General features: G+C 54.3%; 1 protein-coding gene across 5 annotated transcripts in view; it reads left to right on the top strand.

Annotated features, from left to right (window-relative positions):
- Positions 1 to 24,952, top strand: part of ABCB9 (ATP binding cassette subfamily B member 9) — a 41,061-nt gene extending 16,109 nt beyond the window's left edge. For 3 of the 5 annotated variants that reach the window (XM_073881253.1, XM_073881252.1, XM_073881254.1), the window contains 11 exons: positions 2,662 to 3,347; positions 7,908 to 8,022; positions 8,576 to 8,706; positions 9,609 to 9,814; positions 11,949 to 12,146; positions 13,371 to 13,499; positions 15,466 to 15,654; positions 16,098 to 16,271; positions 19,088 to 19,247; positions 21,145 to 21,281; positions 23,669 to 24,952. In XM_073881253.1, the coding sequence (XP_073737354.1) occupies positions 2,747 to 3,347; positions 7,908 to 8,022; positions 8,576 to 8,706; positions 9,609 to 9,814; positions 11,949 to 12,146; positions 13,371 to 13,499; positions 15,466 to 15,654; positions 16,098 to 16,271; positions 19,088 to 19,247; positions 21,145 to 21,281; positions 23,669 to 23,929 (2,301 nt within the window). In that variant the 5' untranslated portion in view covers positions 2,662 to 2,746 and the 3' untranslated portion in view covers positions 23,930 to 24,952. Of the gene's footprint in view, positions 1 to 2,661; positions 3,348 to 7,907; positions 8,023 to 8,575; positions 8,707 to 9,608; positions 9,815 to 11,948; positions 12,147 to 13,370; positions 13,500 to 15,465; positions 15,655 to 16,097; positions 16,272 to 19,087; positions 19,248 to 21,144; positions 21,282 to 23,668 lie in introns of those variants that run through there. The other 2 variants (XM_073881255.1, XM_073881256.1) reach the window with 2 other exon arrangements.
- The last annotated feature ends 940 nt before the right edge of the window (positions 24,953 to 25,892 follow it).

Raw genomic sequence — 25,892 nt, 5'->3', positions numbered from 1 at the left:
GGGCCAAGTCCCTCAGCTGGTGTCTGGCAAATCTCTCTCCTGTCCCACTTCTGTACCCCAGCTCCCTTCCAGGGCCCAGGAACTCCTTGTGCCCACCAGGAGGCGAGCAACAGCCAAGGTGGCTGGCAGGGCCTGGGGTGAAGGCAGTGGCTTGGCCAGGAGGCCGGGTGCGGCGCTGGGCCAGGAGCATCCCTCCCTGGGCTCCGACTCACGCTCACCCACTCACTGGCTTCCCGAGGCCTCTGCATTGCAGCAGATAGGAACCTTTTCTGGCAGCCCAGCTGGGGCTTGGGCTGGAGCAAGGGACTGGGCAGGGGGTGACTGTTCCCACCAGCCCTAGCCCTGCTCCCTCGCCTGCCCTTGGTTCCATTCAGCCCGGCTTCCCTTGCAGGTGCAGCTGCTGACAAGGGAGCCTTTTTGGGCACTGACTGGAGTCTACCTGTAAGTGCTGGGCTCTAGGCGGAGCCCAGGCTCAGGGACTATCACACCCCAGGGTCCTTTCTGCATCTCAGACAACGCCCCCCCCCAGCATCATTAGGGGGTCTTGCCTACCCCTGGAGAGGCTGTTCTGAAGCATTAGGGCTTTGGAACTCCACGGCCTGGGTTCACATCCCAGCTCTGCCACTGCCTAGCGGCGTGATCTGGGACAGCTCAGTGAACCTCTCTGTGCTTCAGTTTTCTTGACTGTAAAATGGGAATAATAGACCCTACCTCCCAGGGTTCTTGTGAAGATTCATGTATTTAAATCACATTTATGCATTTAAATCCTTAGACAAACACTCCCTATCGGCACTTGTTATATTGACAAGTGTTTTAGCTTCATAGTTTAGAGCCCAGATTCTGGAGCCAGATAGCTCTGCATTCAAATCCCAGCTCTGCTACTCACCAGCTGTGTGATCTTGCAGACGTTCGTAACTTCTCTGGGCTTCGATTTCTCCATCTGCTAAATGGGGTTGAGGATAGTACAAATCTCACAAGTCGTTGCGGGGATTAAATAAGCAAACACATATAGTGTGTGGCCTATATAAAAGGCCGGGCCTGGGGTTCCTGGCTGGCTTAGTCAGTAGAGCGTGTGACTCTTGATCTCAGGGTCGTGAGTTCAAGCCCCATGTTGGGTATGGAGCCTACTTAAAAAATTAAATTAAATTAAATGCTATTTAGAAAAAATTTTAAAAAGTTATGTAAAAGACCCGGCCCAGAGGAAAGGCTGTGTTACATAACTGTTTGCTTATACTTATTAGGCACCTGCTATGTGCCAGGCCTGCAGTACAGAGGTTGAGAGTTAGGCGCTGGGATCCTTTACATACTGGCCCAAGTCCTGGCTGGGGCCTTTGTTGGCAGAGTGATATGGGGCATATGCTTTTGCCTCCCTGTGCCTCAGTTTCCCCAACTATATGTGGCAATATGGAAGCAACTGCCTCATGGGGTATGTGGGGTTTCTGTCACTCCAGAACATGAGCCACTAGCCTTTGGGCACCAGAGCTGTGGGGGAGAGGGTCTCTCAAGCTGACCTCCTTCCCAGTCACTACTCAGAGTGACCTCTCCTGGTGTTCCATGCCTCTCCTTTCCACTTAGGGACTCTAGAACTTTGCACATTTTGCAGATGGGATGACAAAGTCCCCAGGAAGAAAAGGGATGGACCCAAGTCAAGAGGTAGCTAGCACTCAGAGGTACACCCCCAGTCCAGTCCCCGTCCTGCCCTGGATAGGTCCCACTTCCAAACATTGCCACCAGGCCCCCACATCCTGCAGTGTTCCTGCAGCTCCTGGGGTCTCCTAGGCACTGGCTCAGTTCCAAGGGGCCCAGTGTGGGGAGTGCTTTGGACAAAGCAGACATCAAGCTCCAGAAGACCAGAAGGGCCTAGGTCAGGGGATGAAGAGCAACCTGGGCTGAAGGAGAATATTCTGGAAACTTCCAGGCAGATGTGAAAGTCCCTGGGTTGCTCTAGGGCCTTTGGCCACCAACCCCCCCCCAATCTTGGTCTAAGGCCTGATTTGGGGAGGAGAGAAGTAAACAAACCCCTATTATGCACCCACTGTATAGAGTGGTAACAATCACAGCCAGGCGCTGTGCCCAGAACGGATGTTCACGCACTGAACCTCATGCTGTTTTATTTTTTTATTATTATTATTTTAAAGATTTTATTTATTTATTTGACAGAGAGAGACATAGCGAGAGAAGGAACACAGGCAGCAGGGGTGGGAGAGGGAAAAGCAGGCCTCCCGCTCAGCAGGGAGCCCGACGTGGGGCTTAATCCTAGGACCCTGGGATCATGACCCGAGCCGAAGGCAGACGCTTAACCGACTGAGCCACCCAGGTGCCCCATCAGCCCCTAGATGTTAACACACTATATCATTTACTTATTGTGTTTGTCTGTCTCTGACATGGGTATGTCATCTCCACAAAATCAGGGATCTTTGTGTTTGTTCATTGTTAAATCCCAATACAGAGAACAGAGTCTGGCCCACCCAATACCCATTGGTACTCAGGAAACATTCCTTAAATGAATGGGATCTTCACACCAGTCCTGTGAATTCAGTGCTCCCGACATTGCCACCTGACAGATGAGGAGACCAAGGCCCAGAGACTCAAGCCACTTGCTCACAGTCACACAGCCAACAAGTCGCAAACCTGAACCCCTTGCCCTGTTGCCCCCTATAGGTCTGGCCTCGCCCCCACGGACCATGGCCTTGCCCCCATGAGCTAGAGCCTGCTCCTCGGCACCTGCCCACCGCCAGCCAGCAGAATGCAGCTGTGGAAGGCGGTGGTGGTGACCCTGGCCTTCATGAGCATGGACGTTGGCATGACCACGGCCATCTACATCCTCAGCCACCTGGACCGCAGCCTGCTGGAGGACATCCGCCACTTCAACATCTTTGACTCGGTGCTGGACCTGTGGGCAGCCTGCCTGTACCGCAGCTGCCTTCTGCTGGGAGCCACCATCGGTGTGGCCAAGAACAGCGCCCTGGGGCCCCGGCGGCTTCGGGCCTCCTGGACCATCATCGCCCTCGTGTGCCTCTTCGTGGGCATCTACACCATGGTCAAGCTGTTGCTCTTCTCCGAGGTGCGCAAGCCGGTCCGGGACCCGTGGTTCTGGGCCCTCTTTGTGTGGACTTACATCTCTCTCGCCACCTCCTTCGTGCTCTGGTGGTTACTGTCCACGGTGCGGCCGGACGCCAAGGCCCTCGAGCCGGGGGCCGGGGCCGGGGCCGAGGGCTTCCCGGGGGAGCGCCGGTCCCCTCGTGAGCAGGCATCTGGGGCCACGCTACAAAAGCTGCTGTCCTACACCAAGCCCGACGTGGCCTTCCTCGTGGCAGCTTCCTCCTTCCTCATCGTGGCGGCTCTGGGTAAGTGAGGAGCCAGGGGGCCTGGCAGGCACCCTGGAAAGCAACTCAGGGGGTAGATATAACTACCGCATCCTTCCTCTTAAATCTTTTAACATTTTATTCATGTGGTTCAAACATCAAATTGATGTGAAGAGGCAAACATTGAGAGTTTCACTCCTAATTCTGCCTCTGACTGCCCTGATCTCCCTGCTGAAGGCTAACTACAGGAAAATGTTCCGGAAGCTTCCAAGTGGGTGAGAAACCGCTTTTCTTCATTTCTTGTATATTCTTCCAGGGTTTCATTCTGGAAGCTACAAGCAAAAATGAACCTGTTACTCTCACCACCTCTCACACATTATTTCGTGTCTTGCTTTTACCACTTAACCATGTGTTTTATTTTATTTTATTTATTTTATTTTATTTTTAAAGATTTTATTTACTTATTTGACAGAGAGAGACACAGGGAGAGAGGGAACACAAGCAGGGGGAGTGGGAGAGGGGGAAGCAGGCTTCCCACGGAGCAGAGAGCCCGATGCGGGGCTCGATCCCAGGACCCCAGGATCATGACCTGAGCCGAAGGCAGACGCTTAACGACTGAGCCACCCAGGTGCCCCTTAATACACCCTTAACGGTGTATTTTAGAAATTTCCAATCAGTACCTCATTCTTTTATTTGGCTGCTCAATAGTCCACTGTGAGGCCATTCCAGAGATTATTTAGTTGGTCTCCTTTGTTGGCCCGTCAAGGTGTTTGGAGTCTTTTTCTCTGACAGTAAATAACCTTGTTCATACACATTTCATATAAATGTTGGTGTATTTGTAGGATAAATTCCTGGAAGTGGGATCACTGGGTCAAACAAAGCATTTTTTGTAATGAAGCAGAATATACTAGAGACCGTCAGAATTATGTTCTCTGTGATAAGAGTAAGTACTGTTTGGTGAAACTTTTATTTTAGGTACGTGTGCCTACATGTAAGTGTGTCCTGGTTTGTCACGTAAAATGTATTTGTTACTGTGGTTCTGGCCCAAACAGTGTAAAAGTGCTTGCTCAGACAAGGTGGGTGGGAAGGTGACATCTCAAGGTCAAAATTCCATGGGTTCCGGGGGCCACAAGCCCTCGGCATGCACTGCAGTCCTGCTCCTTACCTGGCTGTGTGCTTGCAGGCAAGTTATCGGACCCTTTCAGAGCCTTGCTTCTGTGAAATGGGGATTGTTAGCATCCCCCATGTTTCATGACATTGGAAAGCTTGAATAGAACAGATAGAAAGACAGGTCCGGAGCTTGGTACAAGCTTGGTAAGTACACAGAAATGTGTACTTGGTAAGTACACAGAAATGTTAGCCGTTCTGAGTTGTTACACATTTAACAGACAGCATCTGGGAGCGGCCCCAAAGCCAGAGTGTTCTCAGATAGGACAGGCAAGCCCCAGAGCTGACCCTTGACCGCTGGGTGATTTTATGCAAGTTACTTAACCTCTCGGGGGCTCAGTCTCCTCATCTGTAAAATGGGCATAATAACAGTACCTACCGCAATAGGGGCTTATGAGGTTCAGTAAGTTAACATGAATAAGACACCGCAGATAGCTCCTGGCACCTAGAGGGCTCCCAGTAGATATTTGTGGCTTCGAGTATTGGGATGACCCCTTTCCATTTAACCAGATAGTTTCTCCTGCTCATGTTTCAAGATCTCAATGTCCCCTGCTCCGAGAAGCCCTCTTGAGTTATACTGACTGTGATCCTTTATCTGCACCTCAGTTGTAGCACAGGTGACATAAAAATCATGCGTCCACTGTCCTGCCCCCCCACCAGGATTTGAGCCCCTTTGGGCCCTTTCGGCCAGGTCTGACTCACCCCGGCCCCCCCCCCCCACAACCTGGTACAGAGGCAGGATCACAGAATGAATGAACACATGACCATCCTATCTGTGTAAGCAGATGTCACCCACGACCTCGTTTCCCCCCCGCCACCGCTGGGGCCCTGTTGTCAGCTGCTATGTGCTCGGGGAATACAGATGTCCTACAATACAGCCGAGCAGAGTCTGCCAGCCTGCAGGATTGCGTCGAGGTTAAGGACTTGGACTTGAGATCAGGCCCCCAACTGCACTGATCACCTGAGACAAGGTTACGGAACCTGGCCAAGCCTCAGCTTCTCATCCCAAAAGTGGGGTTTCGCTGGGCTCTTGTGAGTTGGGTGAGCTGGAGTGCAGTGCCGGCAAAAGTAAGTACTTCACACAAGTTAGGGACTGTGACTACTGATAATTTTTCTCAATCAGCAAGCCTCCAGGTGGGGCCAGCTTTTTCTGAAACCTCATGATCCAAAAGAAAAACTGCCCCTTGTGAAAAAAGGTTAGTTTTAGTGTGGAGCATCTCCTAATACATTGAAATTCTTTTATATGGATTTCATAGCAACCCAACTAGAAAACCTTGGGCAAGTACCTTAGCCTCTATTTCCTCATCTGTAAAATGGGAAGACTGGTGATAGCACACCTATGGGATTACTGGGGGGCATTGGAGACTTGGAAAAGGTGAGGGAGCAGATATCCAGGGTAACAATGCTCTAGGCAGAGGGAACAGCCTGTGCAAAGGTCCTGAGGCAGGAAGGGGCCTGGTTGTGAAAGGAAAGGCAAAGAGGCCAGCGTAGCTGGAGCAATGTGTGTGTGGGGGGAGGGCGGGTAGGCAGAAAGAAAGTAGAAGATGAAGTCGGGGCAGTAGCAGGTGCCTGGTCATGTAGGGTGCCATTGGCCACTGTAAGGGCTTTGATTTTTACCCTGAATGAGATGGAAGCCTGAGGAGTGACAAGGTCTGACTTGGGTTTCCTAGGGCCCCACTGTATGCTGGGTGGAGAACAGACTGATGGGAACAGGGTGGCAGCAGGGAGGACCAGGAGTTGGCTGAGGAAGTCCGAGTGAGGTTGGAGATTTGAACCCAGGTGGCAGCAGTAGGGGCAGTGAAAGAGGTTGGATTCTGGAGATACTGTTGACCCTTGAACAGTACGGGGAATAGTTGAAAACGCACGTATGACTTTTGATTCCCCTAGAGCTTAACTACGAATAGCCCATTGACTGGAAGTCTTGCTGGTGACATAAACAGGAGATTAGCGCCTATTTTGTATGTTCTATGTATTATACACTGTATTCTTAGAATAAAGCGAGCCACAGGAAAGACAACGTTAGTGGGAAAAATCATAAGGAAAATACACTTACAGTCCAGTACTGCATTTATGGAAGAAACCCACATGTAAGTGGGCCTGCGCAGTTCAAACCCCCGTTGTTCAAAGGCCAACAATATTTTGAAGGTGGAGGCCCAGGGTATGCCAATGCATTGGAGAGTTTCGTGTGATTCTTGCGTGGATTCAACAAGAGTTTGCGCACATGCTTAGCGCAACGCCTGTTACCCAGGAAGGGCTCCGTGTTTGTTGTGCTTGATACCATCATCAGTGTTTGCTGAAGTCGAGCTGCTCTTGGAGCTCGCCGATGCCCTTTTTTTTGCTGCGGGTAAACTGAGGCTGAACTTCAACTCAGGTGGACTCCACAGTGTCCACAGCGAGAAACCCCATCTAATGGAGGACTGTGGAGACTGGGCCCTCGAGGCCGCCACCTTGTGGTCCCTGTGCCAAGACCAGCAGAGGGCAGCAGAACCCCACAGAAGGCCTCACTGTCGCACACACAGCGGGTCGGGGTTCATTCACTGACCCTTACTGAGCGCCTACTGTATGCCCAAGGAAAGAGGCATAGTGACAGTGAGGACACAGCCTGGTCTGACCACCTTCAGTTCCGTGTCCATCATCCCCACAGGATAGCAGCAGGCTTTCTGGGTTATTGGGAAGGAAGGGGTAGGAAAGAGCCCCCGAACGGGAGGCCAGTTTGGGTTTGAGTTCTGGCCCTTCCTCTTAACTTCCCTGTGCTGTGTGACCCCAGGCAAATCACCCAGCCTCTGACTCTCCTGTTCACCTCTGTGAAATGGGGGTGACATCCCGCTTGCCCCCTCTCCCCACACCACCCCCAGCGTTGGTCTGAAGATACGGTAGTATAATGGGTACGAAATCACATGGCAAACTCCGAAGTGCTTCACCAAAAGGGGCTGGGTGGCCATTTCCAGCACTGCTTGGAACCAGAAAATCCACATCTTCTGAGGTTCTAGAATTTGGACTCTGCGCCCTCCGCCAGCGAGAAGGAAGTGAACTTTGGCCGTGCGGCCTGTTGAGCATCCCCTCGCCTTCCCGCTCCATTGCCCTCTTCCGTAAAATGGGCTGATAACAGGACCAGCTGCAGAGCCTGCAGAGGGGAATCAGTCCCGTGGCTTCTTATGCTCAGGCCTGGTGCCCGTTATTAACAAGACCACCCCAGTATAGATTGAATAACCCATGTTTCCTGTGTTCCTGGTCTCTGAAAAGAGGGGGCCTGAAGCAGTACAGGCCCCCACCCTGCCTCCCGCCATGGTGAGAAGCAGAAGTTTGCCAGGAGAGAAAACCCCATCAGAGGATTGAGCGGAACACGTGGTGTGTGGGCTTCCCGAGGCTCAGGAGGCCCGGTACGGGCTCCCCCCCGCTGCAGATGCCCCCTGAGCCCACCTTGTCTCCTGGCAGGAGAGACCTTCCTTCCCTACTACACCGGCCGGGCCATTGATGGCATCGTCATCCAGAAGAGCATGGAGCAGTTCAGCACGGCGGTCATTGTCATGTGCTTGCTGGCCATCGGCAGGTAGCCGGCTCCCACCCCCGCACCCCCCTCCTCCAGGCCTGCAGCAGGGGAGGGGAGGTCAGGGAGGCCCAGGAGATGCCCCTGGTGAGCCTGTCACTCAGCCGGTCATCGTGGTAACCAACAACCAAACTGGCTTAGAACCCGTATCCATTCAGTTGCGCCCTGCCCTCGAGTCATACCTTCTTGTCCCTAAAATTGGCTTCAGGCCTCAAGGTTCCCCTTTTACTCTCCCTGGCTACTCTCCAAACGGGAAACCAGGGACAGCCTCGTCTGTGCTGTTCTGGAAGGAAGAGGGGTCTGGCTGGCAGCATTGGGTCCCTTGTCCCTGGTAAACACGACCCCTCTCTGCTCTCATCTTGGGGACTCCAGTTGGGGAACAAGGGAGACTGTGTGGTGGTACCAGCCCTGGAAAGGGGCTCGAGCTTGGGTCCCTCCCTGTGTCTGCCCTGCAGGGGGCCCACGCCTGCCAGCCGCGGGAGGGGGCAGCCGGGTTATGGCTGTTGGTTGTCGCAAGGACGTCGTGCTATATATAACATCTCTTATCTGCAATTAGCTCATTTGCCGCAGGTATTCGGGGCGGCATTTTTACCCTCATATTTGCCAGACTGAACATTCGCCTTCGGAACCGTCTCTTCCGCTCACTGGTGTCCCAGGAGATGAGCTTCTTTGACGAGAATCGCACAGGTTGGTCCTCCCGTGGCCTGGGGTGACCTCCGGCAGGGGGGCCCGGGGGCGGGGGGGCTTGTCTCACGTCGGGGAGTTCCATGGCTGGTTTTTCCTGCTATCCTGTTCAGGATAGAAACGCTCCAGGAGGCCCTGCCTGAGGCCGGGAAGCTGGTCTGCTGGCTGAGGTTTCGGTATGAGCTATGGCCACTGTAGGAGGACCCTGGCCAGGCCAGCCGAGATCCCTGCAGGAGCCAAGGCCTTGCTTTCCACTGCTCTTTGGGAACCACAAAGGCCAGAACTATCCAAGCCTGTGGCCTGAGAGGCTCAGCTCCAAGGGGGTGTGAGGGGTTGGGTGCAGGGCAGTACAGTGTAAGATCAAGATCCCAGGCTCTGAGACAGACCGGCCTGCGGCCCAGCCCTGGCTCCACCATTCACTAACTTAGCCCCTCTGAGCCTCTGTTTTCTCATCTCAAAAATGGGAACAATAGTAGGAGCTACCGTCGAGTTGTGAAGCTCTTAGCCCGGCCAAGTGCTGAACGTTTCTCCTCCCCACGGCCCAGATGATTGTTTCTCTCTGAGGGAAGAGGGGAGTTATCCCCTCTGCCAGTGACAGGGAGGAGAGATGGCTTTGGTTCCGGCTCAGTCAGGGACGGGCCGCGTGGCACCAGCTTCCCTTTCTGAGCCTCAACTGCCTCCCGCGTATGGTGGGATGTGATGTCACGAGATGCTAGTGACGGGGGCTGGGTTTAGAGCAGCCCTCGAGGGGTGTCTCCTCTTCTCTCCCTTCCCCTCCCCGCCCAGAAGGAAGGGGAGGCCCGAGGCCTGTGGTGCCTGTCTCGGAAACCCCTTCATGCCTCCTGCCCTGCCCCCGACCCAGTGGCCCCATTGCCACAGTGGGAACTGAACTGCCTGTGTTCCAGGGGACCTCATCTCCCGCCTCACTTCAGACACCACCATGGTCAGTGACTTGGTCTCCCAGAATATCAACATCTTCCTGCGGAACACGGTCAAGGTCACGGGCGTGGTGGTCTTCATGTTCAGCCTCTCGTGGCAGCTGTCCTTGGTCACCTTCATGGGCTTCCCCATCATCATGATGGTGTCTGACATCTACGGCAAGTACTACAAGGTAGGCCCTGCCGGGTCCCTGCTGGGGTGTGCGCACCGCTCCGAAGGGAGGGAGGAGCCTCACCAGGCACTCGGGGGAGCCCCCGGGGGCTACTGAAGGACCCATCCACCTGTGCGCTGGGTCATTTGGAGGATTCTTATGAAGCACCTCCTATTCCCAGGCACCAGGATCCATCAGTGAAACCAAAAAGCTTCTGCCCTCAAGGGGCTCATGTTCTAGTGGAAGAGGCAGACTCTAGGTAACAGCAATAATAGCGCCAGTGTAGAATATGATGGAAGGTGGTGAGTGCTCAGGCGGAAAATAAAGTGAGAGAGATGAGCATGGCGGGTGGCACTTTAAATCGGTCCTTCTGAGAAGGTGACAGTTGAGCAAAGAGGTGGACATCTCTGGGAAGCACGTTCCAAGCGGAGGGCAGAGCCAGTGCCCAGGCCTTGAGGTGGAAATGTGCCTGGTGTGTTTGAGGAGCCTCAGGGAGGCTGGTGGTGCTAGAGCAGAGTTGAGGGGACTCGAGAGGGAACGAGGGCAGGGAGGTGACGCGGGTCAGGCTGTAGGCCTTTGCAAGAACTTTGGTTTACACTGAGTGCAGAGTTTGCTCTCTTTCTGTAGGGTGTTGATGTGGGGGTGGCTCAGGCCCCAGGAGCGAGGCCCTCGCCCACGATGCAGCTGTGGGCAGGCTGTGGTCCCCTACGGCCACTCCTCACGCTGCCCCTGCCGGGAAGGCTGGCCTGACGAGCTAGACCCCGGCCTCACCCCCTCCTGCTCCCCACCTTGGTGGGTGCTCCTGAGCCATGAGTGACCAAGGCTGGGTTTAGACAGGTGCAGGCAGCTCCTTCCCCGGTGACCAGGCCTGAGGGGACAGGGGTCCCCCTGAGCAGGAGAGACTGGCTCAGTTAGAACCTTTGGTGGCCATGGCCCGAGGCCAGCCCCAAAATGCATCCATTCCCCACAACCATTGTTGCGCCTTCTGGCAGAGCCCACCACCCAGGAGGACCCTCTCCCCCGTGATTCTGGGTCACGGGCCTCTGTTTTCCTCCCTGAGAAGAAAGAGTAAATATATGAGTTGGAGCCATTTCCCTTCCTCTGCTCCCCACCCTGCCCTTCCTGCCTTCCGGCCAGCTCCCCCAGGCAGGGCAGGAAACCCTGGAGCTTCCCCTATCAGCCCCCCTGCACACCTCAGGCCCTATCGGTTGGGCGGGGTCTCAAGGAAGCTCTCTAGGTCTCCTGCTGGTACCTGAATGTGTTGAATACAGCCACCGAGTCATCGCCACAAGCCACACACACCCTGCCCACGGTCAGACATGACTCAGGACACAGAATGGCTCCACCCGAGTTGCCAGAACATGCTGCGTGCTTCTGATGGCCTCAGTGAGACTGGAAGGTCATGGGACGCGCCCATGCATGATCCTGGCCTGGCCTCCCTGGCAACCTTCCTTGATGGTTTGAGAATCTGAGCATGTTAACTGTTGCAAGGCCTGAACAGCTCTGCCCAGGGGCCACTTCCGTAACGCTGGTGGGCAGCAGCCTGGTGGTCCGCCACTTGGGATGACTTCTCAGCCATCTATACCCAGTCATACACACACAGTGCAGCCAGATTTCACAGCCCTCCACCACCATCTAGAACTTGGCTAGGAGTTCTCGAATCTCTGTGCCAGTCAGTCCCCAGGCTCTACCATAATTTAATGTATTTTGATAATGTAAATGGCACCCCCTTAATACTTGGTGTTTCTTGTATAGTGCCCAACCTGAACAACCATCCGGGGCATCCCTGTCTTATACCAGCACAGGATCAGGTGTTGAGGCTCCTTTTCTGAGAGGATTACCAAATACTGTGTTTGTGAATAACCACCTTTAAGTAGTGGAGATGACTTCATGATCAGTCCCCCAGCCCTCAGGAGCTGGAACCTCGGGAGCTCACCCCAAGAACCCAGCTAGAGTCTATTCTCTGAGTCTGTCAAAGAAGCTAGAAGGCCATGGGGAAAAGCGGGGAGCTCGGTCTTGTCCTTTTGCCCTTAGGCTCCGTGCACAGAGCTGGCGCTAACTGAGGGTAGAAAAACCGGAGAGGCCGAGGGGCCGTCAGATGGTGAGACTCTCTGCTTTGGGGTCTCTTCCTTCTTGTCCCCACTCCTGCCCACAGAGGCTCTCCAAAGAGGTCCAGAATGCCCTGGCAAGGGCCAGCAGCACAGCCGAGGAGACCATCAGTGCCATGAAGACGGTGCGGAGCTTTGCCAACGAGGAGGAGGAGGCAGGGGTGTACTCACGGAAGCTGCAGCAGGTGTATAAGCTGAACAGGAAGGAGGCCGCAGCCTACACCTACTATGTCTGGGGCAGCGGGGTATGTGCCCTTGGCCCGGGCAGGTCTGACTGTCGGGGGGCAGGACACAAAGATGGGGCAATCCCTTGACCAGGACGCGAGCCTCGGTCCCTCCGTGTCAGTGTCAGGCTGGTTGCACTTGACTTTACTCTGTCCCACCTTTCTGCTTGTCCATGGAGAAATCTTTCTGGAAAAGAATTCACCCTTCCAATGAATGTGCTCATGGGCCCCTCCTCTTTCCCTCTCACATGGGCATGGGGTGGCTGGGAAAACATCTTTGCCCCGGAAGGGAGTCACCCCGAGGCCAGCGGGACCCAGCCTAGGCCACTGTCTGGCAGGCCCTGTGTCACAACCACACACACCCCATTGGAGTGTCTAGCTCCCTCCCTGGGGGTGAATCACAGCCCCTCCTGGAGAACGGGGAGCACTTGGAGCCTGTGGCTGTCTGTTGGCCACGTCTGGGCGGTGGGCACATCGGGGCACAGCTGGGGTAGGAGGGTTCGGAGTTTAGGGGGAAGAAGGCGTGGTGATCCACCAGGGGGCCAGGTGACAGGACAGGCCACCCCTCCAAAGTACCCAGCCGGAGAGGAGAAGGGCCCGAGACCCAGCTCAGCTAGCCAAGCCTCTCAGCAGCCTGCCCACCTGCATGGGTGCCTTTTGTCCCTGGCACAAAAGCACCGTGGTCTAACCATCGATCTAGGTGTAACCCAGCCAGGGGCTTGGGGTGGGGAGAGGCGGTGGGAGGCAAGGGTGCCCTGGACACAGCCCCTCCTTCGTGGAACCTGGTGGGGACAGGAAACAGGCCCATCGTTGTGCCCTGCCTGGCTTGCCGTGTGACCTTAGCCAGTGGACTGAACCTCCCTGAGCCATGCTCTTTCCAGTGAGGAGGAGGACTAACAGCTCCCTCCCGGCCTGGCTGGATGCTGGGGGCTTTGTGGGTGTGTGCCAAGGCCTCACAAAGAAAAGCCTTGTTCTCCGCCAGGCCCACGGCTCCCTCCAACTGGGGGCCTTTGCGGGGAAGAAGTCCAGGGCCGGGGAGTGGGAGGGCGTGAGTGACAGCCGGGCACCAGCATGTGGGAGGACATCCCTGCCTGGCTGGAGTTTCAGTCTGTGGCTGGGCGAGCACAGCCCACAGCTGCTCTCACCTCCCCCTGAAGCCTGGGGTGGGGGGGTTGGGGGGGCGTGTCAGGGTCTGAGCCAAGGCCCCTGTGACCCAGGTCCCCCCACCCTTCCCTCTGCCCCCAGCTCACGCTGCTGGTAGTCCAGGTCAGTATCCTCTACTACGGGGGCCACCTCGTCATCTCGGGACAGATGACCAGCGGCAACCTCATCTCCTTCATTATCTACGAGTTTGTCCTGGGAGACTGTATGGAGGTGAGGGGCTGGCTTGGGGAGGGAGTCTGGGGGAGCTGGAGGGAGGGGGAAGAGGGATGTAAAGGGGGGAAATACTCCAGGGTCTGACGGATGGGGTATTTCTTTCTAAGTAGGTTGGGGAGAGAACACAATACCAACAGTGACACAGCAGTATTGCCACGTGGCTACCGCAGCTCCATTTACTGAGCAAAGCGACAGGGACAAGGATGTTTCAGGAAATGCTCTGAAGAACACCGTGAGGGGTCTCAGTGCTATGCTACCTCCCATTTCTCTGAGGCTCAGACAGGTTAAGGGACTTGCCCACCACGCTGGTGGGGGAACCGGGTTCAAAGCCAGACGGGTCTGACTTTGAGGCAGGGAGCTGGGGTGTTTCTGCCCGAGCTGCCCTCCACCGCTGCTTGAGGATGCTTCGAGTGGGGGCCTTAACTCCCTGGCACTACGACGGGCCTCCGTGTCCCCCAGTGATAAAGCTGGGGGTGTGCCTGGGGGAGGGGGTGTTAGCACTCTGCATCGGCTAGAGCCACACCAGCCTGTCATTTGACGCTGCAGTTCTGCCTCTGGGAACCTGGGCCGCAGAGACGCCCACTCCGGTGGGCAGAGGTGTGTGCACGCTCAGCGAAGCGTTGCTTCTCATAGTGCAAAGTCCAAGCGTCCTCCAGTGCCGGGGTCAGGGATTGGGCCAGCATGGCCCATCCGAGTTCCAGAAGCAGGACGTCTGCACGATAAGAAACCAGGCAGCAGCTACTGATGTAGGCAGATCCGTGGGTACCAGCGTGCAAGGGACCCTGAGACGCACCATGAAGCAATGGGAAGAGGCTGATTCCAGTGGCGTGGTTTTTAAATCTCAAAATTATTTATCATGTATGTGCACGTGCTTGTAAATGCACAGAGGAAGGACTGGAAGGAGACGGTACGCAGACACCTGGGGCCAGCTGTGGGAGGAGGTGCGAGGGGCACCGCTCCACGGTGCGCGTATCTTAACATGAGTGATACTGTCTTGATGTTAATGATAACAGTCCTAGCCGTGCTGGATTCCCCAGCCAGGCCCCTCGGTCAGAGCACGCAAGGGCCTGAACTCAGGAGCCGGCCGTGCCCGGGTTCAAGGCCTGGCTCTGCCGCGTCCTGGCTGTGTGAGCTGGGGGAAGAGACTTGAGCTCTCTGTGCCTGTTTTCTCATCGGCAAAAAATGAGATAATGCTAAAACCTACCCCATAACACATGCAAAGTGCTCAGCAAAATAAGTCGTCATGATCACTCACATTTATGTTGTATATGTTTTTACCCAAGGAGAATGGATAGCGTGAATCAAGGGCCGTTTTTTAAAACCGAAATTTTAAAAATGCTGTGGCAGCCTAGAGAGGAATTCCGTTCAGAATTCCTGTCCTGCCACATTCTAGCTGGTTCCTTTAACTGCCCTGCCCTTCCGCTTCCTCCGCTGGGGGGTGGTAACACCCACCAGGCAGGACGGTGGTGAGCTTTAGCTGTACCGGCCACGAGGCGCTGGGCTCCTGATGTGTTCTCACCAATGGCTCAGTCTTCGTTATTGCTGCTCTCGTGGGTTTTTGGTTTTTGTTTGTTTGTTTAAGATGTTATTTATTTGAGAGAGAGAGAGGGAGAGTGAGCATGAGCAAGGGGAGGGGCAGAGGGAGAGGGAGAAGCATGCTCCCCGTGGAGCAGGGAGCCCGATGTAGGGCTCGATCCCAGGACCCTGGGACCATGACCTGAGCTGAAAGCAGACGCTTAACAGACTGAGCCCCCCCCCCCCAGGCTCTCCTTGCTGCTCTCCTTTTATCAGTGTTGTCATTATCTGCTCTACTACTGGGGGGCCCCGGCAGTGTCCCGCACCCCCCCCCGAACGGCTGCTGTGTCCCTGCTCTCTCTGCACCCTCTTCATCTCTCTGGCCACCATGGGGGTCCCAGCACTGCGGTGTCACTGGGCCAAGAACTTGTGTCTCCTCCCCTCGCAGTCCGTGGGCTCCGTCTATAGCGGCCTGATGCAGGGAGTGGGGGCCGCCGAGAAGGTGTTTGAGTTCATTGACCGGCAGCCAACCATGGTACATGATGGGAACTTGGCCCCTGACCGCCTGGAGGGCCGGGTGGACTTTGAGAACGTGACCTTCACCTACCGCACTCGGCCCCACACCCGAGTCCTGCAGGTAAGGGGTGCCCGAGGCCCGCCCACATCATCCCTTCCCTCACAGTGTAGCCAGGATCACGTAAGGCGGAGTCCTTGTCCTCGTGGAGTTTGGAGTCAGGGAAGGCAGATCATTAACAGAGCATTCCAGATACTAAGTGCTAGGAAGGCAGTAAATCAGGGTGGTGTGGTAGGGGTAGCGCACAGGGATGTTGTTAACAGTCAAGGAGGGCTTCTCAGAGGAGAGGACATTGGAGCTGGGTCCTGAACAAGGAGAAGAGGCACCCAGGCAGTGGAAATGAGCATCCAAGTCCTGCCAAATCCTAGAAAGGAGAGCATTCCAGGGGCTGGCAGTGCCCAACCATGGCAAAGGAGCATGGGTGGGCTGGGAAGGGTGCCCGTCGGTGTCTGAGGCCAGAGCATCTGAGCCAGTGGCCCCACACCGTGTCTGCCTGTTCCTTGCAGAATGTCTCCTTCAGCCTGTCCCCAGGAAAAGTGACCGCGCTTGTGGGGCCCTCGGGCAGTGGGAAGAGTTCCTGCGTCAACATCCTGGAGAACTTCTACCCCCTGGAGGGGGGCTGCGTGCTGCTGGACGGGAAGCCCATCAGCGCCTATGACCACAAGTACCTGCACCGCGTGGTACGTGAATGGGCCTTTGTTGTCCTCCTGTGCACTTTGTCCGACCTTCACCCTCGCGAGCGATAACGCAGGTGCAGAGAAGTGATATAGGTAACACAGGCTCAGAGGGTCATACCCACGCACCGGCGCCCAGGTCAAGAAACAGAACATTCCAGCACTCCTCCACGCCGTGTGTCCCTTCTCTTCCCCACAGAGGCTGCATCTCCCTGACTTTTATGATCTTCTCTTTCTTTTCTTCAGTTTTACCATCGCTTTGTGCCTCCCCAAATAACAGAGCTGTGTTTTGCCTAGTTTTGAACTTTATCTGGCTGGAATCATAGAGCATGCGTTCAGATGGGTCTTGCTTCTTCCACTCAGCCTTATTTGTGAGACATCCAGGTTGAGGCTGTGGTCGTAGTTCATTCATTTTCGTTGCTGGGTGATAATCTGCTGTGTAAACATGTCACAATCTATTTATGCATTCTGCCCTTGATGGAGACTTGGGTTGTTTCCTGTTTTTACCATTACCAATACTGACATAGACAATTTTGTCCACGTTTTCTGGTGCACACGGGTACGTATGTTCTCCCGGAGTGGATGTATATGTCCGACTTTAGTAGCTACTGTCACTAGGGTGGTCATACCACTTTACATTCCCACTAGCAGTGGATGAGAGTTCCAATTGCTCCACATTTAAGTCATCTCTAGTACTCAAAGGAGGCTTATTCATGACCATAGAGTTTTTGGTAATCATTTCAGGAAGGGATCCTCAACACCTGATCCTGTGCTAGCATAAGAACAGGGATGCCCTGGGGGGGTGCCTGGATGGCTCAGTCGTTTAAGCGTCTGCCTTTGGCTCAGGCCATGATCCCAGGGTCCTGGGATCGAGCCCCACATCGGGCTCCCTGCTCAGCGGGGAGCCTGCCTCTCTCTCCCCCACTCCCCCTGCTTGTGTTCCCTCTCCCGCTGTGTCTCTCTCTGTCAAATAAATAAATGAAATTTTTAAAAAATTTAAAAAAAAAGAACAGGGATCCCTGGATGGTTGTTCAGGTTGTACATATAACAAGAAAAACCAACTATCAAGGAGGCACCATTTCCATCATCAACATACGTTAAATTATAGGAGAGCCTGAGGGTTGGCACAGAGATTCCAGAACTCCTAGCCAAGTTCTAGATGGTGGCAGAGGCCACACATTGTGATATATGCCTACCCATCTGCATATAACCAGGTGTAGATGGCTGAGCAGTGACCCCAGATATGTGATGACAAGGCTGCTGCCCAGCAGAGTTCTGGAAGTGGCCCTTAGGTAGAGCTATTCAGGCTTTGCAATAGCTAATATGCTCAGACATGTAATATTCTTAGACAGTTAATATTGTCAGTGCTGATCTTTTGCCAGCTGGTGAGTACATACGTAGAGGTAGTTCACAGAGGTCTTTTGCATTTTCCTGATGACCAAACATATCAAGTACTTTAACATACGGTTCAGTACTTCGATTTCCTCTTTTGTGACTACCTTCTCTTTAGTTCAAATTAAAAGTTTTAATTTTCATAAGCCCCAAACAGTAAAATGCAACAATCTAACCACATTCCCATATATTCAGAGAATTTTGGAATTAAGACATGAGAGTTCCCCTTCATCTCACCTTTTAAGTTCCACTCCATGGAGATTAACTGGTGTTAGCAATTTAGCAAATATCCTTTCCAACCTGTTTCCTATCTTTATATAAATATATTGATAAGTAAAGGTACATATATAAGTTTTTTGCTTTTTTGTTTTTTTTTAAAGAGAGAGAGGGAGAGAGAGAGAGAGAATCCCAAGCAGGCTCCATGCCCAGCACAGAGGCTGACGCAGGGCTCGCTCTTATGACCCTGAGATCATAACCTGAGCCAAAATCAAGAGTGAGACGCTTAAACGACTGAGCCACCCAGGCGCCCCTACATATATAAGTTTTTTTTTTAACAAAAACAGAATCATGGTGTGTGTGTGTATGCGTGTATGCATATTTGATTTAATGGATACACTGTGATTATTAGTTAAGCCCCAATTTATGAAACTGATTTTTTTCTGTTGACAGTGTTGCAGTGATATCCTCCATAATATCATTTTTGTAGGCTACATTCCTAAAACTGGGATCATGGAACAAGCTTCTTTAAATTATTCTCTCTGGAGGCGCCTGGGTGGCTCAGTCGTTAAGCGTCTGCCTTTGGCTCAGGTCATGATCCCGGGGTCCTGGGATCGAGCCCCGCATCGGGCTCCCTGCTCAGTGGAGAGCCTGCTTCTCCCTCTCCCACTCCCCCTGCTTGTGTTCCCTCTCTCGCTGTGTCTCTCTCTGTCAAATAAATAAATAAAATCTTTAAAAAATAAATAAGTTATTCTCTCTGGAGGGAGGGGACACCAGGGAGGCCTTTATGGCCTGGGGGCTGCTGTGGCCTCTTGTCTTCTGGTGTGGACAGAGTGACTCACAGTCTACATTCTCTTTCTTTCTACAGCACCGCCCCGCCCCCCCCACCCCACCAGACCCCACCCCCGCCGCCCCAGGACTGGGGCAGAAGGCAAGCTCTCTTAGAGGTCAGGGAACTTGGCTTAGCCCAGAGCATCCAGCTTAGCAGGCCCCAGATTTTTGGTCAGGGGAAGCTGAAGGCTTGTGCAGATTGTGGACTCTGTTGTTTTTGAAGGAGAGAGGCAGCTGATGCTATAGCAGCCAGGCGCAGGCCCTGCTCAGATTTCAGACCCAAGACCCCTGGCGTCAGGCAGGCCTGGGGCTGGCAAGGTTCCCGGTGACAGCTGGATGGATGCGTGCCCGGCCTGTCATGCCCCATCCTTTCTCCTACACAGATCTCCCTGGTGAGCCAGGAGCCGGTGCTGTTCGCCCGCTCCATCACAGACAACATCTCCTACGGCCTGCCCACCGTGCCCTTCGAGATGGTGGTGGAGGCTGCACAGAAGGCAAACGCCCACGGCTTCATCATGGAGCTCCAGGACGGCTACAATACAGGTACACAGCCCAGGAGCATCACCTCCACCCTGCCTGAAAGGTCCACCCTCAGGGATGTGACCCTCTGAGTTAAGCATTACTCTCTGCCAGTTGCTGTTTACTATTTCAGGTGAAACTCACTTGACATTTAGTACCTTTACAGTACTATGCAACCAACCACCTCTATTTAGTTTTAAAACATTATTTTTTTTGTGCTCGCTTCGGCAGCACATATAATAAAACATTATTTTTTTTAAGATTTTTATTTATTTATTTGAGAGAGTGAGAATGAGAGAGAGAGAAAGAGCACATGAGAGGGGGAGGGTCGGAGGGAGAAGCAGACTCCCCGCTGAGCGGGGAGCCCGATGTGGGACTTGATCCCGGGACTCCAGGATCATGACCTGAGCCGAAGGCAGTCGCTTAACCAACTGAGCCACCCAGGCGCCCATAAAACATTATTATTATCTATTATTTTTTTAGAGAGAGAGAAGGCATGAGCAGAGGGGGGAGGGGCAGAGGGAGAGAGAGAAGCAGGCTCCCCACTGAGCAGGGAGCCCGATGCGGCACTCGATCCCAGGACCCTGGGATCATGATCTGAGCCGAAGGCAGGTGCTTAACCAACTGAACCACCCAGGCGCCCCAGAGAGAGAGAGAATCTTAAGCAGGTTCCACCCAGCAAGCCCAGGGCAGAGCCCAACAAGGGGCTCGATCCCACGACCCTGAGATGGTGACTTGAGCCAAAATCAAGAGCTGGTTGCTTAACTGACTGAGCCACCGAGGCGCCCCCAAATATTATTATTTTTAAATTATATATATATATATCTCAGATTAATTATAGTTGCTTAATTTTATATTAATAATATAAATTTAACAATATACTGATTTATGTTATATATTTTGTTATATTTAACATACTTTAAAATTTTAACTCTTGTGAAGGGGCTGTTCGCATGGTTCAAAACTAAAAACACATATGAAATGATAAACAGTGAGGGGTTTTACTCCATCTCCTTCTCTACCCCTGTTTCCTCCTGGGCCACCAAAACTTTTGTTAGCTTCTTACATGTCCTTTGGGAGCTTCTTCATGCAAATAGGAATGTATATTTTTATTTCCTCCTGACCTTTTACAGAAAAAGAACAGCACCCTATATTCTGCACCTAGCTTTTTTTTTTTTAACTTAACACAGTGTCTTAGTGACCATTCCACATTGTCACTTAAAGAGCTCCCTTGATCCTTTTTGAAACAGTTGCATAGTATTCCAGGGTCTTGGGCTTTATGATAATTTGTTTAAATAATTAATTCAGTTTCCTGCTGATGGACGTTTGAGTTGATCTTTTGTTTTGATTTGCAGTATTAGTACTGTGAGTCGTGCATAACACGTGCCTTTGCCACCGTACGTGGGAAAGTCAATTGTAGGGACAATTCACAGAGGTGGGGATGCTGGTGCCAGGGTTGTGCACTTGTACTTGTGATCCGTAGACTTGCACAGCACAAAATGATAGACACAGAGGTATATGCCCTGCGGCCAGAGGGATCAGCCCCCCCCCGCCCCCGTGCTTGCCCCAGGAAGGTGGGGGAGTGCCTGTCTCCCCACAGCCACGCCAGGACGGTGTATTATCAGACATTGGGATCTTTGCCAAATTAATAGGTAAAAATTGGTATCTTGGTACCAATTGAATGTCGTTATGATTTGCATGAACAGGGAAGGAGAGCATCCTTTTTTGAGTTTGGGAGCCGTTGGTTGTCCGGTGGCCCTTCGACCCACACCTTTTCCCAAAGAGCACAGCTCCTGTGGCAACAGGGAGAGGAAGGGGAGGGGGCCTTCTCTCTACCCCAAGTCTGCGCCGGGCTCTCTCTACCCCAAGTCTACCCTGGCCCCACCCTCTGCTCACTTGCCCCGGCCCCTTTGTCACGCAGAGACTGGGGAGAAGGGTGCCCAGCTGTCAGGTGGACAGAAGCAGCGGGTGGCCATGGCTCGGGCTCTCGTGCGGAACCCACCCGTCCTCATCTTGGACGAAGCCACCAGTGCTCTGGACGCAGAGAGCGAGTACCTGGTGAGTTGCGGGCTGGTGGGGTGACGCCAGAGTACGGGGCAGGCGCCAGGAAGGGCTTGGAGGTGCCATGGGGGCTCTCCCAGGCCGTCAGCTTCCGGACTGCGGTGTTCAGGGCTGAAGGCGGGGAGCCAGGGGAGAGGGGACCCAGGGCTGAAGGTCTAGCCAGCCGGCTCTTGGCAGAGCTGAAACTATGTGATGCGGGTTTGGAGTCAAGGCCCTGCCCTCCGCTCATCGTGGGAGTCAGGGTTGTCTGCTCCCTGAGCCCCTTTTCAAGGTAAAGAGCGTCCAATGGTGTATTTGTCACTGACTAGCCACCTTGGCCCCTCCGTGGGTCGAATCATTGATTACACAGGTATTCACTGAGCTCCTCCCGGCCACCAGGCTGCAGTGGGGGCTGACCAGACAAAGGCCTGCCCGCGCAGCGTTTCCAGTCCAGGGGGAGACACGTCACAAACAAGGAGACAAGCCTGGGTTCAACCTGTGGCCTACGGCACGTAGAAAACGAAACCGTCATTTGAGAGAGAGATTGAGACAGGTCACCCCTGTCAGAGAGAAACACAGCCAGACACTGACGCTGGAAAAACAGATTTTATTCAGTAGCAAGTGACAGTAGGGGAAAGAGCAGGACTCCCTTCTGCTTTGTGCAGAGGGGACAGTGGTGACAGGCATTGAAGGAGGATGAAGGCATGGGGAGCGGGCTCGCGGGAAAGCCAGTGGTTGGTCAGTGTGGATGTGATCAGGAGCGGTGTCTGCTGGCTGCCAGCCGCGGGCCGGAATTCTGTCCTCCTGTAGAGCCTCGAGACCCAGGCTTGTCCTCCCTGATGATTACATTTCAAAAATGGCCTTCAGGTCCTTGAGGAAAACACTCTTGACTTGTAGGAGATTCACATACATATATATCGAAGGGACAGAGAAAGGATTTACAATTATAAGCCCTTTTTATTAAACGCTCTAAGAAAGGGAGGTCGGGGGCCTACCGTCAAGTGTTGGCTAGAACAGTCAATTCTCCTGGCAGCACCGAGCATTTGGGGGGGGGGGGGCTGGGTCATCCCTGAGACACGGCCTTACACTGCCGGAGCCCTGCTGGAGTGTGCCCGTCTCCCCGATGGAAGTGGGGTCTTCAGGTGCCATTTGAGCTGAGACCCAAGAGGAGAGGAGCCAGCTGAGCATCCAAAGAGGAGAGGGCAGCAGGTGCAAAGGCCCAGAGCAAATTCACAGGCAAGCCCAAAGGTCAGCGTGTCAGGCTGGTGGGAGTCTAAGCTGAGGACGGAGTCATAGACACAGCCTCCTCACGCCCTAGTTATAGTTTGGGTTTGTTTGTTTTTAATTAATGGAATTTTTTTTAAAGATTTTATTTATTTATTTGAGAGAGAGAATGAGAGACAGAGAGCACAAGAGGGGGGAGGGTCAGAGGGAGAGGCAGACTCCCCGCTGAGCAGGGAGCCCGATGCGGGACTCGATCCCGGGACTCCAGGATCATGACCTGAGCCGAAGGCAGGCGGTTAACCAACCGAGCCACCCAGGCGCCCTGGAATTTTTTTTTTTTTTTGAAGAGAAGTTTCAGTTTTAAAGAAAATTGAGCAAAAAGTGCAGAGAGTTCCCATGTATCTCCTTTTCACCCCACAGTTTCTCCTGTTATTAACATCTTGCCCTGGTGTATCGGTTACAATTGATGAGCCAGTTTTAATACATTGTTACTAACTGAAGTCCCTGGTTTATATCAGGGGTCACTCTTTGTGTTGTGCGCTCTTGTCTATGACAAGTGCAGAATGGCAGGTGGAGGGAGTCTGGATTTTATTCTTGTTTGGGACACGAAGCTGTAGGGGGGGTGTGGCTCAGAGCAGGAATTCAACAAGAACCGATTGAAATGTTAAATCCACGCAGGCAGTGGGAGGGGGCGGGGCGGGCAGGTTGCAGGCATTCGGATGAGAAGTAACAGGTAGCGGTGGGAGGATGGAAAGAACCAGATGGACTGGGGAGAGATGCACCTGCAGGATTCGGGCATGAGTTGGATTTGGACAATGAGCGAAGGAGTTGAGGGCCATGGTCTCGTTGGCTTGAGCTCTGGGGCTGACGGTGAGACCTTGAGGCACGGCGTAGGTTAGCGAGCCGGAAGGAGCAGGAAGAGCAGAGGTGACCAGGTTAGCGGGTTAGGGTTCACCTGTCACTCGCCATGCACCTCCCCTGTGCCAGGCCCTGAGCTCCATCCCCTGTGAACAAAACCCCAGGAAGCCTGTCGTGTGCGAGCCCTGAATGAGGAACTGAGGCTCAGAGAGGTGAAAGCATCGCTGCGATGTGGTGGGTGTGGGAGCCGAGCCAGGCCCAGGCGCGGTTGTGGGTGGCTGGGGGCAGTGCCCGCACGAGCCGGCGCCCCCGTGTCTCCCCAGATCCAGCAGGCCATCCACGGCAACCTGCAGAAGCACACAGTGCTCATCATCGCGCACCGCCTGAGCACGGTGGAGCGTGCGCACCTCATCGTGGTGCTGGACAAGGGCCGCGTGGTGCAGCAGGGCACGCACCAGCAGCTTCTGGCCCAGGGCGGCCTCTACGCCAAGCTGGTGCAGCGGCAGATGCTGGGGCTCGAGCCTGCCTCGGACTACGCAGCCGGCCACAAGGAGCCGCTGGGCAGTGGCGGTCACAAGGCCTGACCGCGGGCCCGGCCTCTCACGGTGGGGCCGAGGCCCCGGCGCCCGCCTGGCAGATGTACCCATGGGGGGCCCCCCCACACCCGCTGCCCTCTGAGCCCAGGCCCACAGCGCTGGAGGGCAACCTGCCATGTCCCATGTGTCACTGCTTCCTGCATCATGCCCCTGCTTCCTGCCCCGTCCTCCGGGCCACCACCAGCCCCCTGACCCCCTTCCCTGCTGCCACAAACCGCCGCCTCCAGTCGGGCAGTGGAGACACCACTGGTCTCTCCATCTGGTCTCCCAAGGCTTCTAAGAGAAGGTAGAGCTACCTTTTTAAACCAAGATCTTACCAGGTTTTTTACTGCTTGGTTTGATGGGCCCCAGTCAACTCCCAGATTTCAAAAACTTTTTTTTTTTTTAATTGGGAGTAATGATGGGCAAGGTCACTGAGATGCTCTAGAAACTTCTGAGCCAGGAGTAAACGATCCTTCCTAATAGCCTGGGGGATGCCAGAGGAGAACTAGGCCTCTACCCTTTGCCCCTCAAGAGAAGGGGCTTTCCTGTCCCAGAAGGGGGACACAGAGTGGGGGACTTCTCTCTTCCCAGCTTCGTGAGTCAGGCCCAGGGTCGGCGGGGAGAGTGGAAAGCGCCTGTCTGCCCGTGGTCCCTGCCGCCCTGCCAAATCTAAGCCAGTCTCACTGTGAACCACTACTAACCTTAACTGGGGGAGTGAGGGGCTGGCCAGGCCTGGCAGAGCCTCAGGGTGTCCCCAGCCCTGCACCCAGCTTGAGCCCCTCAGGCCCACCTTCATCCCCTGCTCCCATCAACCCCCTCCAGCCGGCAGCACCCACCCCCCCAACATCCACCCCTGCCGCTCTGCTCTTCGGAGGCCCGGAAGCCCTTCAGATGTTGGATGTTTGAGAGACACATTCTCTTCCCTGTCTGGTGGACGGGACGGCGGCAAAGCTCAGGCTCTGGCTTTGCAGGGGGGTGGGGTGGGAGGGGCATCGCAAGATGTTGGAAGAACCCGGTCAATAAAGTGTACTACCTCTGACCCCTGACCTCTGACCTCTTCCTGGGCCCTGGGCCCCGTCACCTGGTTAGGTTTTTCCATCAGACCTAGCCTGAGAGATTTGGGGTGGTATAGGGCCTCCCCGCCCCAGGGTCTGGGAGCCCCCCTTCTGTGCTCTTCACATCCCCACAATCTCCAGCCCCGACGAATTATTCAGGTCTGTCTGTCTGTCTCCATGGGGCTTGTGCAGGGTCATGGAGGCCTGTCTCCTTGAAATCTGGGGGACTTCTGTGCCTCCTGGGGCAGCCGAGATCCAGCAAATGCCACCTGCTTTTCCATCAGGGACCGGGCACCCCACATCCACTCCACCCCACGGAGCCAGGAAGCCTTATCTCATAGCTCCATCAGAAGGGAGGGGGGCGACTGGACTCAGGAAGACTTCTGTGGCAGTTATTCTTACTTGCTGGGCTGTGAGGAAGTCTGGGGTCCTGGGAGGGGGCCGAGGGACAGTGGCTATTTACCAACCAGTGGAGAAATATTTCAGTACCGTAACTGCTGGTACAGCCCTACGGCATACGTCAGCTCAGTGTCAGCCACGTACCCATTTTCCTGCCAAATAAGCTGACCCACACTGCGATCAGCTGAGTCTCCTGCTTCGCCTCAGGGGCTTGAGGGAATGGAGTCCCAGGGAGGTTAAGCTGCTGGTTCAAGACCACCAGCTAGTAAGGGGTAGAGCCGGGATTCACGCCCAGGAAGTGTGTGTGTGTGTGTGTGTGTGTGTGTGTCTGACCCTGACCATGGGACACCTGAGAGTGGAGCTCCAAGGGCACGGGCTGGGGACACTCTATTGGCCTTGCAGTGAAGACTACAGATTGAATGTTGGACTTGAGTTCTCAAACAGAAGTGCCTCCAGGAACCAGGTAGGGATCAGAAGTGTGTGCAATCAGCCAGGTGTAAGAAAAGTCAGACAAC

The sequence above is a fragment of the Callorhinus ursinus genome, unplaced genomic scaffold (genome assembly GCF_003265705.2).
Source record: "Callorhinus ursinus isolate GAN/ISIS: 27379988/994484 unplaced genomic scaffold, GSC_fseal_2.0 scaffold41, whole genome shotgun sequence".
Classification (NCBI taxonomy): Eukaryota; Metazoa; Chordata; class Mammalia; order Carnivora; family Otariidae; genus Callorhinus; species Callorhinus ursinus.
The sequence above is the reverse complement of the archived record's forward strand: the minus strand, read 5'-3'. Positions and strand labels throughout refer to the sequence as shown.